At 39.7% G+C, this 12368-nt stretch overlaps 1 protein-coding gene across 1 annotated transcript in view; it reads right to left on the bottom strand.

The window, feature by feature from the left end:
- Positions 1 to 12368, bottom strand: part of USH2A (usherin) — a 798563-nt gene that overhangs the window by 58426 nt on the left and 727769 nt on the right. Inside the window, exons 62-63 of the mRNA XM_032136481.2 lie at positions 6575 to 6802; positions 498 to 2014 (exon numbers count right to left, since the gene is read on the bottom strand). Coding sequence (XP_031992372.1) covers positions 498 to 2014; positions 6575 to 6802 — 1745 coding nt within the window. The remainder of the gene's footprint in view (positions 1 to 497; positions 2015 to 6574; positions 6803 to 12368) is intronic.

Consider the following 12368-nt stretch of genomic DNA (forward strand, 5'->3'; position numbering starts at 1 on the left):
AGAAGCCTTATTATTCTTGGAAGAAGGGCTGGATTTGATAAGAAGGCTCTTCACAAAACAAATTTTGTTTTAGTCTAACTCTGGCTGGTAATTGCGCTCATTGATTGGCACTTTTTAACCTTAAATAATACATCATTTTCTTCACAGTCTGGCCAGATGACCCTATTGGGGCTGTCAGAACTGTCCAGGGGCCTGCATATTCCCAGGGGGACTAGCTTCATCTCTGTCCTACTTATTTCGGATACCAGGATGCATTGCAAACCTTTCTGAAACACTGACTCTCAAAACATCACCTGCAAGAATTCTGCTCTCTGGAGGTTATGTAAGCAGGCTTTGCTTGGATGAGGATGTGCTTTGTCTACTATGCATGTTTAGGTGGAAGGAGGTTGGGGGCACCATGCATCCTATTTTTAGAGTCTTCACTAGAACTGACCAAGGGCTCAGGCAATAGAAAGGTCAGTGACTCACTCTCAGAAAACCGAGACATGGCTACCTACCTGTGAAATGGCTTCAGCTGGTTTACTATATATGACTGTGTACCAAAAGAATTATGAGTTGTGTTTATGTGTATGATTTTAGTTTCTCTTTCAAATAGTTCACGGATGAAGAGGGTATAATTGATGATATCACCATTTGTTCTCACTGGAGGGTCCCAGTTCACTAAGATCTCCTGAGGACCCCTGGCCTGCAATTTTGGAGGTTCCATCCCTGAGGGTGCTGAGGGGCTGGTTCGATCTTTGACAAGAGGACTCAAAATACCCCCTTGGCTGTTGTTGGCAGTTACTGTGTAGCCATACTCCACACCTGGGGTGAGAGTAAAATCATGATAGCGTGTTTCCAAGCCTGTATATACAATGGTTCCATCCCTCCTGAGTTCATAACTTCTGATCTGGCCATTTGGGTTTCTTGGAGGTTTCCAGGTGATTTCTATTGATTCTGAGCCTGTGACTTGCAATGTTGGAGAGTCCATGTTCTCTGGCAGGGCCTCCATTGTCCACGCAGATTTTGACACACTAGCTGTGCAACCTCCATTCGTGCAGGCTACAAGGGAGAAGTTATACTGAGTGTAAGGCTGCAGGTGGGAAACCAGGAGGCACAGGCCCTGGCCAGCAAGGGACTCCTTATTATCATATCTAACTAAATATTTAGTGATCTTTCCATTTTGCACTGTGGGAGGTGACCAACTTACATTTATTTGAGTGGCACTGATGGCCCAAAGATCTGGAGGGCTGACTCCTGATGGAGCAGCCTCCAGAGTTGTGATGCTGGTGGGTTTGCTGGTGGAGCAGCCTCCACTCGTGCAGGCTTGGAGTGCATAGCTATAGGTGGAAAAAGGAAGAAGCTCTTCATCAGTGTAATTGAAAGTCACAGCATCAAAGCTAAAAGGATAGAGCATTTCATTCCTTTGAAGCCTATAGGACTGGATAATACCATTAGACTGTTCTGGTGGGATCCAGGAAATCAGCAGTTTTTGGGGATTCATAGAAACATAGGATATCACAGGTGGAGAGAGACCTTCTGGAGGCGCTGGCAACATCCTCACCACATTCCAAGAGCTACAAGTATGCCCAGCTGAATTCCAAGTGCAGATTTTATATTCACACTGCGTCCATGGTTGCAAACCTGTGTCATTATACATAAATGTATTCCTTTCAGTGTTATATTCTGTGAAAACAATTTTCTCATTGGCCTGGATTGTCTGATTTCCCCAAGCTTTTCCCTCGAAGCATCTGCGAATCACTTCATAGCGAATTATTTTTCCATTTGGGTTAACAGGCTCAGACCAGCTCAGCTCAACACTGGTGGACTTCACAGAGTGGACAGTAGGAGCCAGCTGAGAGTCTGGAGGGGCTTCATCTGTCCACAGAGGCTGGGGCGCCGAGTGTGCACAGCCTGCTGTGGTGCAGGCCTCCAGGGTCAGTGTGTAGAGAGTGAAAGGATCCAGGCGGCGGAAGAGAAACTGACGATTCAAACCAGAGTACTCCAGGAGCCCGTCACTGAAGATGCTGTATGTCTACAGAAGGACAGAAGCAAAAGGGATAACTTGCAGCATACAATTTCTTTTTGTAGTTATTTAGCCCCTTTTTAACCTTCACCCCCTTGTTCCTTATTTTGATGACCCTAATTTAGAAGAAGTATTCTGATATTAACTGGGGATATGTGAATTTTTTTCAGTTAACATAAGGCCCACAGAGAGACAAACGATGTTTTTCTCTGCCTTTTTCTTTTCTTTTTTTCAGTTTGGGAAATATGTAAGCATTTATCTCAAAACTAAGGGCTATTGAACCTGATTCTTTGACTTATATGGTATTCACAAGGTTTCTCCTATTTGTATTTTTTTAAAGTATAGAATAGTATTAAAATCTCCGGTTTTATAGATATGAACTTCTTCTGATCTCATACTGACCAAAGTAGGGTCTACCTTCCATGGCATTTGCTGGGAAATAGAATTACAATGCTTAATCATTTGTTGTTACAGAGTGCCAGGGCTGAAAGAGTGTGTGTGTGTGTGTGTGTGTGTGTGTGTGTGTGTGTATGTTCAGGCACATAGACACCTATATTTTATACATTAGTACAAATATCCATACATATATATATGCATGTACATATATACATGTATATAAATCTTTATGACTAGGAGACGGAAAAAAACACCCTGTTTTCTCTTGCAGGCCATGGCAGAATTGATTGCTCCTTTGGGGGCAAAGTAGTCTTTTGTTCTGGAAAAAAACATCTAAGTGCTTATTATACTGTACAAATGTAGAGCAAGTTTTCATCCTTGTATTATTCATTTTTTTTTAAAGATGGGAAGTAAGTTAATCTGAATGCAGGTGTTTTTGAACAGTGATTTTCCAATCTTTTCCTGCTCCAACAAACCTGAGAGAGATGACACACTCCCACTGATGACTCCCTATCATGGTGACTCTCAAGAGGGGACAGGACATATTTTACAGCCCTTGGAAGGCACACCCTTCAAACATTCCCAGGAGTGGTTCTTGGGCAAGCTTAATTTAGACTAAATTGTTAATATACTCCATTTTTTTTTTCTAAGATTACATAGCCTAGAAGTTTGGAAATCTCTTTATGTTGGAATGTTGTATGTTGGTGTGATTTTCTTGTTGAGGACCCAGGGCAAGACCACCCCCATGAGGGAAGGGGACTGCCATATCTTCTGAAGGGAGCGTAGGTTCCATAACTAGCTTGCAGCCTCTGTGACCCCCCCCAGCACCCCTTGCTGCTCCTGATATTCACCTGGCAAATCTCTAACTAGTGTAAAATTTAGCTTTCCCTCTATACTCAAGCTCTGAAATGGGTTTGTAGAAAAACACCCAAACATTTCTACTGGTCTCACTTTAAACTTTTAACCATACGTTTTAAATAGGCGATTACCAATTTGTAATCCTATTTTATTCCCTCATGCTTTTGCTCTGTCATTTTCCCAGGTGATTATTTCATATTTCCTCCTTTCCCCCAACTGCCAACACCCTCTTCCCTCCGTCACCGTTGATTGATTGTTGACATAACCACATAGTTCATTGAAAATAGAAGCAGTTAGAAAAGAATGCTTCCATGTTATATATTCTGACCTCTGTGTCCATGTGAATCTAGACTTACATGATTTGCCTTTCCTCTTTCTGCTATGAATGAAATATCTCTGTCCCTACTGAAGGCCACCTAAGCACTGTATCCCATCCCTTCCTCCTTCCCCAAGACTTCACTACTGCCGTTAGTCTCATTATCTCCTACGTCACCAGTTTATCTCCCTCTATTGATTATTTCCATTCATGTTTAAATGTACTCTAGTATTTTTCAACGATTTTAAATAAAATTTCCCCGTTCCACAGTCTCCACCTATTGCTCCATTTCTCTGCTTTTCTTTTCATCTAAATGGCTTTAATGAGTTGCTGTCCTAATTTCCTCCCTTGCCATTCTCTCCTCAACCAGCCATGCCAACCAGGTTTCCCATTCTACCGCATACTCTCCTTGTCAAGATCACAGTGACCTCCTCATTCCTATACTCGGGGTGGCTTCTCTGCCATCATTTTACTTCTGCTCTCAGCAGCATTTTGGCATATTTTTTCTTCTCTTTTGGACACTCCACTCATGTACTTTTCCTTCTAGCCTAGTTCCCTCTTATCAGTCTTTGCTGGCTCTCTTTCCTCCTCTTGACCTCCCCATTTATGCTGCAGGGCTTGATCCCAGACTCTCAACAGGTTGAGTTACATTCTCTCCATAGCTGATCTCCTCTGGCACCATGGGTTTATATAACATCCACCTGCTAACGGATTCTGAACATTTATCCCAGCAAAGAACTCTCTCAGGAGTTTTAGACTTGCCTATCTACTTGCCCCTCTAACTTGTTCATCTTCCAGTCTCCCCTTCCTCATCAATAGCCCAAAGCCTAAACCCAAATGTCATCCCAAAGCACTCCCTTTCCTTCATGTCTCTCATTCAGCTCATTAACACATTTTGTCATCTCTATCTTCTGAATGTATCTTCAATTCACCTATAGTGCATGATTTCACAACTGCTACTCTAATTTGACCCACCTTCAATTCTACCTTGAAATCTTCAATAGTTCTCAAACTCCATTGGTCCATTTTCCACAGGGTAGCCAGGGTGATTTTTAAAAACATAAATTTGATCATGCTATTCCTTTGCTTAAAGCCTTCAGTAATTTTTCATTGCACTTGGAACAAATTCTAAACTCTTTACCACAGCCTACAAGGTTGGGCACAATCTGTCTCCTACCAGTCCCTCCAACCTCTTCTAGTGCCATCTTTCTTTCCCCCAAATACTTCATACACACTGGCTTTCTTCTCTTTCCTTGAATACACCAAGTTCATTCCTGGCTTCAGGCCTTGCATTTGCTGTTCATTTTGTCTGGAACATTTTGCCCCCATATCCTCACATGACTAACTCTGTCTTGTCATTCAGGACTCCGTTCAAATGTCAACTTGATTCAAATGATATTCCATTCTAAAATAGCCTGAGCAGGCATAATTACATTATTCTATTTAATTTTCTTTATAGCATTCATCGCTCTCTGTAATTCCCTTGCTTATTTATTTACTAGCTTATTGTTTGCTTTTCTGTACCCCCACCATTCATATACTCTGCCACATTTATTCACACAGACACACACACACATGCACGTGCACTCACACAAGGTCTGTAACATCAGGGAACTTGACTGTCTTGTTCACTCATGAATAAGTATATGGCACTTAGTAGAAGTATTTCACCAAATATTTGCTTAATATTTGGTGAAATGTAAACAAAGGTCCAAGGAGTCAATATTCTTATTGTCAATCATGCCAGGAAGAAGCAGATGCTCTCATGGCTCCAGACACCCACAAGGAGAAGTGCTGTGAGGGAAAAGGAGCTTTCTTTTCTGATGGGTGCCTTGGGGCCATGATTTGGATTTTAAGGTCATGAATCCTAAGGCTCAAGCCTCTTGCCCCAGGGGGGAGAAGTCTGGCTTCTGTCCACATGTAGGCAGGCTGGTGGGAAGCAGCTTGCTACTGCTACTTGCAGCAGGCCTTGAAGCTAGGCAGAGAGGCAGCCCACAGAGAGGCCCACAGGATGGACCTGGGCCTGTGAGCTCTAGTTACAGTTCTTAGTTATTGCTGCACGTAATTTCCTGCTGTCATCCCTCTCTTAGGGTTTTCAGGGAGGCTTTATTAAAAGTAACAGCTTAGTCTCAACCCTGTGATGTGGAATTGATGTGGGAGTCTGCCTCTTGGAGAAGGAGTGGCAAACAAAAGGGTAGTGTGTCTATAGCAGCTGCAGACTGGGGGACTCTGCAGTCCCAGCCCGCAGAAGGTAGTTGATGAGGGCCTAAGAGATGGACCACGGCCAGGAGAGACTGGAGGTAAAGGCAGTAGCATGAACTAACAGGTATGTCTGCCACCATCCTTGGCGAGGAACATCAGAGAGGTAGATGAGGGCTGGCTTTTGTGTGGCTGAAGGTTCAAAACATCAAAATTCAGGCTATTCATGAAAATACAATCTCCCCTGTACTCATGGGCTGGCGGAGCTTGAGATACGTATATGACATTTATAACATTGTTTCTCACGGCTACATACAGAAGTTGTGAAGTTAGCAGACACCTGTGGCTTGCTTAATGAGCTCTGTTTGAAGCATAAATTAGGCAAGTCTTAAGCAAATAACTGGGTAGGATAATTCAAGAGGCAGTAAGAACACAGTCATTTAGAGTTCAGTTCTGATGTGAGTTCCAAATCCCAACTCAATTACTTACAATGTAGGCTTGGACAGTTACTTAGCCTGCATATGCCTCATGAGGTTTGGTGGTACCCACCTAGTAGGGCTGATGTGAGGATTACATGAGATAATCCATGGAGAGCATTTAGCTCAGTGTTGGGTTCATAGGAAGCATCACGCATCTAAGCTAGTTTTCTCTGATCTATGATTAAATGCCTGGAGGAGCTATCAAGGAGAATTAAACAGGCTGCGAAGGGATTTTTCCCACAGTGACCTGATGGCATGTCAGGGCTCATCTATTTATCTGGAGAACACCAAACATAATTTCTTACGCAGGGTAGACATTACCTTAATCACACCATTGGTTCTCATAGGCTCTGACCACTGTAGTAGCAATGCCCGGCCATTCTCCTTCTGTTCTACTATAAAATTTCTCAGTCCACTTGGGGAAGATTCTAAGGTTTGAATCACAGTCCAGGGGCTTAAAATTTCTCCTGCATGGTTTGCTGCTACAACACCAATGCGATATGTTGTGAATGGTTCTAACCCGAACAGGTGGGCTTGATGGCTTGTTCCCTGTAAGAAAGTTAACAGGTTACAGGTTAAGTTTTTTTTTTGTTTTTTTTTTTTTTTAAACTGACACTATTGCTGGAAAGTCATTCTCTGAACCTCATGGCCAAAGCACGTAGGCAACAGCAGCGCAAACACTACAGCAGAGTTTTGAATTATCATTAAGAAAACAATGCATTTTTTTTCTTATTCTTGTTGACACCCTGAATATATTACCCAATGTTGTATGATTTCAGACATTCAGAAAGTGGACCAGATAGGATCCTTAACTTTTCAGTGCTTGCAGCCCAAAGCGTGTGATATATAAACATTAAAAGAAAAAAAACAAAACATGATGCTTCAGATCAGTGCTGCATCCAGCTCAAAATGGAAATCAGTGGTACCAAGCTGCATGTCAGAGACGGGGATAATTGCCTGCCAGGTTAATATTAAGGGTTTGGAGAATTAATCTGAAAACGCTTAATTTCCAAATCCCCAACACTATCTGTTTGTACACAAGACTCTCCATCTTCCCAGTCTCCCTCTCTCATTCTCTTGGCATGTATATATATCTTACGAATTCAATAAAACAAATAAACACAAGAAAACTAACAAGCCAATTCAACTATACATGTACAAACACCCTTAGAGAAGTCTATTATTAATATAGATATAAAAATATTTTCATTTGTTAAAAGCACCATAAGTAAAACTATGAAACCTACCAAAAGTCATTGTTAGCTAGGCTTGGAGAATTTGGTCTTTGTTGATTTAAAAGAAAAGAAAAAAGGGATAGCCAAATTAGGATTTTTAAAATTTGTTTGTTTGTTTTTCTGCTGGAGAGCAGCATTAACATATTTGGCATAACTAAACCGGAGCTAAGAATCCTAATGCTTCTAGGCTGGGCGCGGTGGCTCACGCTTGTAATCCCAGCACTTTGGGAGGCCAAGGCGGGCGGATCACGAGGTCAGGAGATCGAGACCACGGTGAAACCCCGTCTCTACTAAAAATACAAAAAATTAGCCGGGCGTGGTGGCGGGCGCCTGTAGTCCCAGCTACTCGGAGAGGCTGAGGCAGGAAAATGGCGTGAACCCGGGAGGCGGAGCTGGCAGTGAGCCGAGATCGTGCCACTGCACTCCAGCCTGGGTGACAGAGCGAGACTTCATCTCCAAAAAAAAAAAAAAAAAAAAGAATCCTAATGCTTCTAAAGGCCCTGGGGTGCTCTTTCCACATCTGGACTGCAAGGATATATCTTTTTAAAATAGGAATTATGTCTGCAAGTGGGGTAGTAATGTGTTCATAGGTAAACACACACACACACACTGGCATTTTCTGTTGTGTACCAACCATCCCCAGTGGATATAAGAAATCATGAGAAAGTTTTGACTGGGTTAGTAGGATATTTACATTCAATGATCTGCTTTGGTTTATTAGATGTTTGAATGTGATACATGGTCTTCAATTGTCTTTTTCCTTGATGAACAGGGAGGAAGAATATAAAGTGGAGTAGTGAAAGTTATTTCTGAAAGTAGGCACCCAAGAACATCAGAAAAAATTATGTGTGGGGACATCCAAATATCATTTTGGATAAAATCTAAAACAAGATGACAAAATCAAACAGAATTGCTTTCCAAACAAACTGGTTAGACAAAAACAAAACAATGTAGAAATAGGTTTTGGTGCTGTTTTCTGACACTATTGGCTGTATATTTTAATTGTGTTATTTCTTGTTATGTGTTAAATATAGGCAGAGGAAATACAATTTCCTTCACATATCAAAAACTTGTAAAGTCAATTTTCCTATTTCAATAAGTCCCATTATGATATTACATGCTAACCTCTTGAAATCTTTTAATATTTAAACATTTGCTGAGCAACCAGACTCTGAAACAAATTTTACAGAAATACTAATTTCTCCTTTTTAAAATATTAAAAGTTAGATCATAAATATTTAAAAACTTATTTCTCCACAACATTTCATTGGCCTTTTAGATAAATATAGCACAAAACTAGAATGACCATAATGAATATTAAATCTGAAGATGCTAAAAGTCCCGATTACAAACATTCTTTACTGATAAATGATTTCTTTTCTGTGGAAATAGGGCAAACATGGGCAAGATTAATAATGCAAAAAAGAATAATTCTTTGTTCAGAATATTCAGTAATAGATGCCAAAAAAGCATATGCTCCAAAGCAAATAGTAATCACCTCTAACAGATTATATATAAAAAAGGTGGGCTGCTGGGGGACATTTTTTCATAAGCTTTTGTCATAAGAAACATGAAAAGCATGTGGGCTATAAAGCAAAAACATATGTATATTGTCAATAGCTGCACCTGCTCAATTACAGTTTATTTCAGAGCTGAGAATTCCATTCAGCCCCTAGATGGCAATACTATCAAACACTTTTGGTAACATGAGTACTTAATGATTAACAACTGGCATTCAGTCATCCAACACACTCCAGGCAACCATTAAAAAAATAACAAAACTGATTTCATTATAGATTCTTTTAATAAACATTTATGGCTCAGATCCTTGAAAGCAGAAGTATTCAAAATGCCCTAGCTTCCAAACTTCACCATCTAATACAGAAATATGGCCTGTAGGTTGCAAGTTGGAGTTCATGCATGTCTGGAACAGAAAAGTTTTAGGGGTATACTCCTACAAAGGGTCATTACAACAGTTGTTTTGCTTAACCTGGTCTATATGTATCTTAAAAAAAAGAGAGAGAGAAATAACCACATGTTGGGATGTAAAAGATAATTTCTGTATCATGAAATTATACTGAGGACAATTCTCATATTACATTATTTATTTATTTATTTAATTTATTATTATTATTATTATTTGGCTCTTTTGCCTAGGCTGGAGTGTGGCATGATCATGACTCGGTGCAGCCTTCAACTCCTGGGCACAAGTGATTCTCCTGCCTCAGCTTCTGGAGTAGCCGGGACTACAGGCATGTAACACCATGAGTGGCTAATTAAAAAAAAAAGTTTCTTTTCTTTCTTTCTTTCTTTCTTTCTTTCTTTCTTTCTTTCTTTCTTTCTTTCTCTGTCTCTCTTTCTCTTTCTTTCTTTCTTTCTTTCTCTTTCTTTCTTTCTTTCTTTCTTTCCTTCTTTCTCTTTCTTTCTTTCTTTCTTTCTTTCTTTCTTTCTTTCTTTCTTTCTTTCTTTCTTTTCTTTCTTTCTTTCTTTCCCTCTTTCTGTCTTTCTCTCTTTCTCTCTTTCTTCCTTTCTTTTCCTAGGGATTGCGTATCACTATGTTGCCCACGTTGGTCTTCAACTCTGCAGCTCAAGTCACTCTTCTGCCTTGGCTGCCCAAAAGTGCTGGGATTACAGGTGTGAGCCACTGCTGCATCTGGCTAATTTGTTATTCCTGAATAGTTATATATATATATATATATACACATATACACACACACACACACACATACACACACATATAACACATATGGAGTCCTTAAATAGATCTAAATAATAGCCATAGTTTTTGTCAATGTTTAGTAAAAGCTATATTAAAAAATGAAGAAAACATAAAAATGGCAAGATAATCCTTGCCAATTTATTCTTTGATGTTTTAGGAAATAATTTATATTATTCTCTCCTGAATGAATTTCCAACATCAAAGTTCACTATTTTAGAATCCTGCTGCATAATTTGGATGCAGTTCACTCCGTGGATTGGGTTGGCTCTCATTTACATACTCAGTTACTTGTTATTTTTCTTAAATTTAGGATATTTGCTTGAGCACTGTGGATCTTAGATGTTTTGGATTCAGTTCCTTCCTTTGGAGATGTAGCATTCTGTCTCACTGACTAGGAAAAGTCATCACTAAAGACGATTTTCCTTCCTTTTACTCCTTTGCTTCACCTTCCGTTCCTTCCTTTCCCTTTCCTCTTATTCACCCTTTCCTTCTTCTCTCACTCCTTTTCCTCTGTAGAGATTATCTTAATTCAATACTCTTACTTCTTCCCCTTCATCGCCATTATTTTGCTCTTTCCTTCCTTTCACTCTTCCTAATGATTTTTTTGACTACATTTTTTGCTGTCCCTGACTTCTGGCCTGCCACCTTGCACTTGCTTCTGTTTTGTCTTTGTTCATTCTATGTCCATGTCCATATTGTACATAATTCTACAAGCATGTCAGCTACTTTTGTTAGGCAGCAGATGAAGAAGATGACTTAACAAAGAAAAACAGGAAGAAATATTTTACTAGGAATAATCCATTATTTGCAATCTAATATCTTCGATGGGATTCAGCCTCTTTTTTCCTACTTTAACTTTATATGCATGAAGGTCAGAGTTTGGATACAAATCAGTGCCTCATTTTATGAGACATAAAGACAAGACTCTCTGGAACACTCTGTTAGTTGAGGTTCTGCTGGCAATTTGAACTATATTTTAACCTCTCAACTCAGCTCCTGGGGACATATGAAACTACTTGGAGTCTTCAGCAGTCTGACAATTTTACACCATCTCCTCTGATCATTTTTGATGATTTGAAGTGCCCCAAAGGTGGCCATGGGGTCAATAGGTTTATGTAGGTTGAAAATGATCAAAAATTATCATTGATCTGTAGCTGTCAATAAAAGGCTGTGTGGGGATACTCCCTGCACAAATGTTTAAACTGCATAAAGCTTCCCAACTTAGTCATCTTGAGTCTATTGATCTGATGATCCAGCAGTTTCCAGAGCTTTCCCTCTGGTCTTTGGGGTGCATTTCCACTAAACTCACTTACTGTAGACCTTAGGAATCTTTTTACCCTGCTCCCAGTAACAAACCAAAACGATGATGTATAGGCACTGTTGTGTTCATCAACAGAGTATTACATGTACATATTATATTTTGGAAAGGGTTAATCTTCCTGGTCACCATCAACTTCATTCTAAGCCAGTGGGATTCTTCTGCCTTTGTCTTTCATTTATGATTTTCCCTTATCCTGGGATCTTTATCCTGAAATGGATGAGTTTTGGCTTCTGCATCCTAACCAAGTCATGGGGTTCCCTTGCCTCCTTAGTTATCATGAATACCAAGAATCAGAGAATAAGTCACATCAAAAATTCGCCTTTTTGTGCAAAGAGAACTTCAGAAGAATCTAGAATTAAGTATATTAACCTCTGTATTCTTAAGTTGAGCTGCCCAGATCCTTTATCATTAATTATATTTTATCTTGTCTTAATGATAAGGAATGATTGTACCTGAGACCTAGAGTTCCTTATTTAGATCACAAATAAAATGTGAGAAGCAGTTTGAGCTCCCATTAACTGTTATCTAAAAGCCATGACTTTGGATAGAGTACATCCAGGCAATTGGATGACTTTTATATGTTGTAATGTTGACAAATCAACACAAAATATTTTTCTAGATTTTTGAAAGCCAGATAATTTGAGGCATGGATTCTGCAGGACTATTTTTCCTCTCCATTTATAGAGTTAACCTTTAAGTTCCCCAAAAGTTGATCAACATATTTATATCTAATACAATTTTGCAAAATTCAAATCCGTTTTTTTTTTTTTTTTTTTTTTTGAGATGGAGTTTCACTCTTGTCACCCAGGCTGGAATGCAAGGAGTACAATGGCTCAGTCT

This window comes from Hylobates moloch, unplaced genomic scaffold (genome assembly GCF_009828535.3).
Source record: "Hylobates moloch isolate HMO894 unplaced genomic scaffold, HMol_V3 SCAFFOLD_18, whole genome shotgun sequence".
Classification (NCBI taxonomy): Eukaryota; Metazoa; Chordata; class Mammalia; order Primates; family Hylobatidae; genus Hylobates; species Hylobates moloch.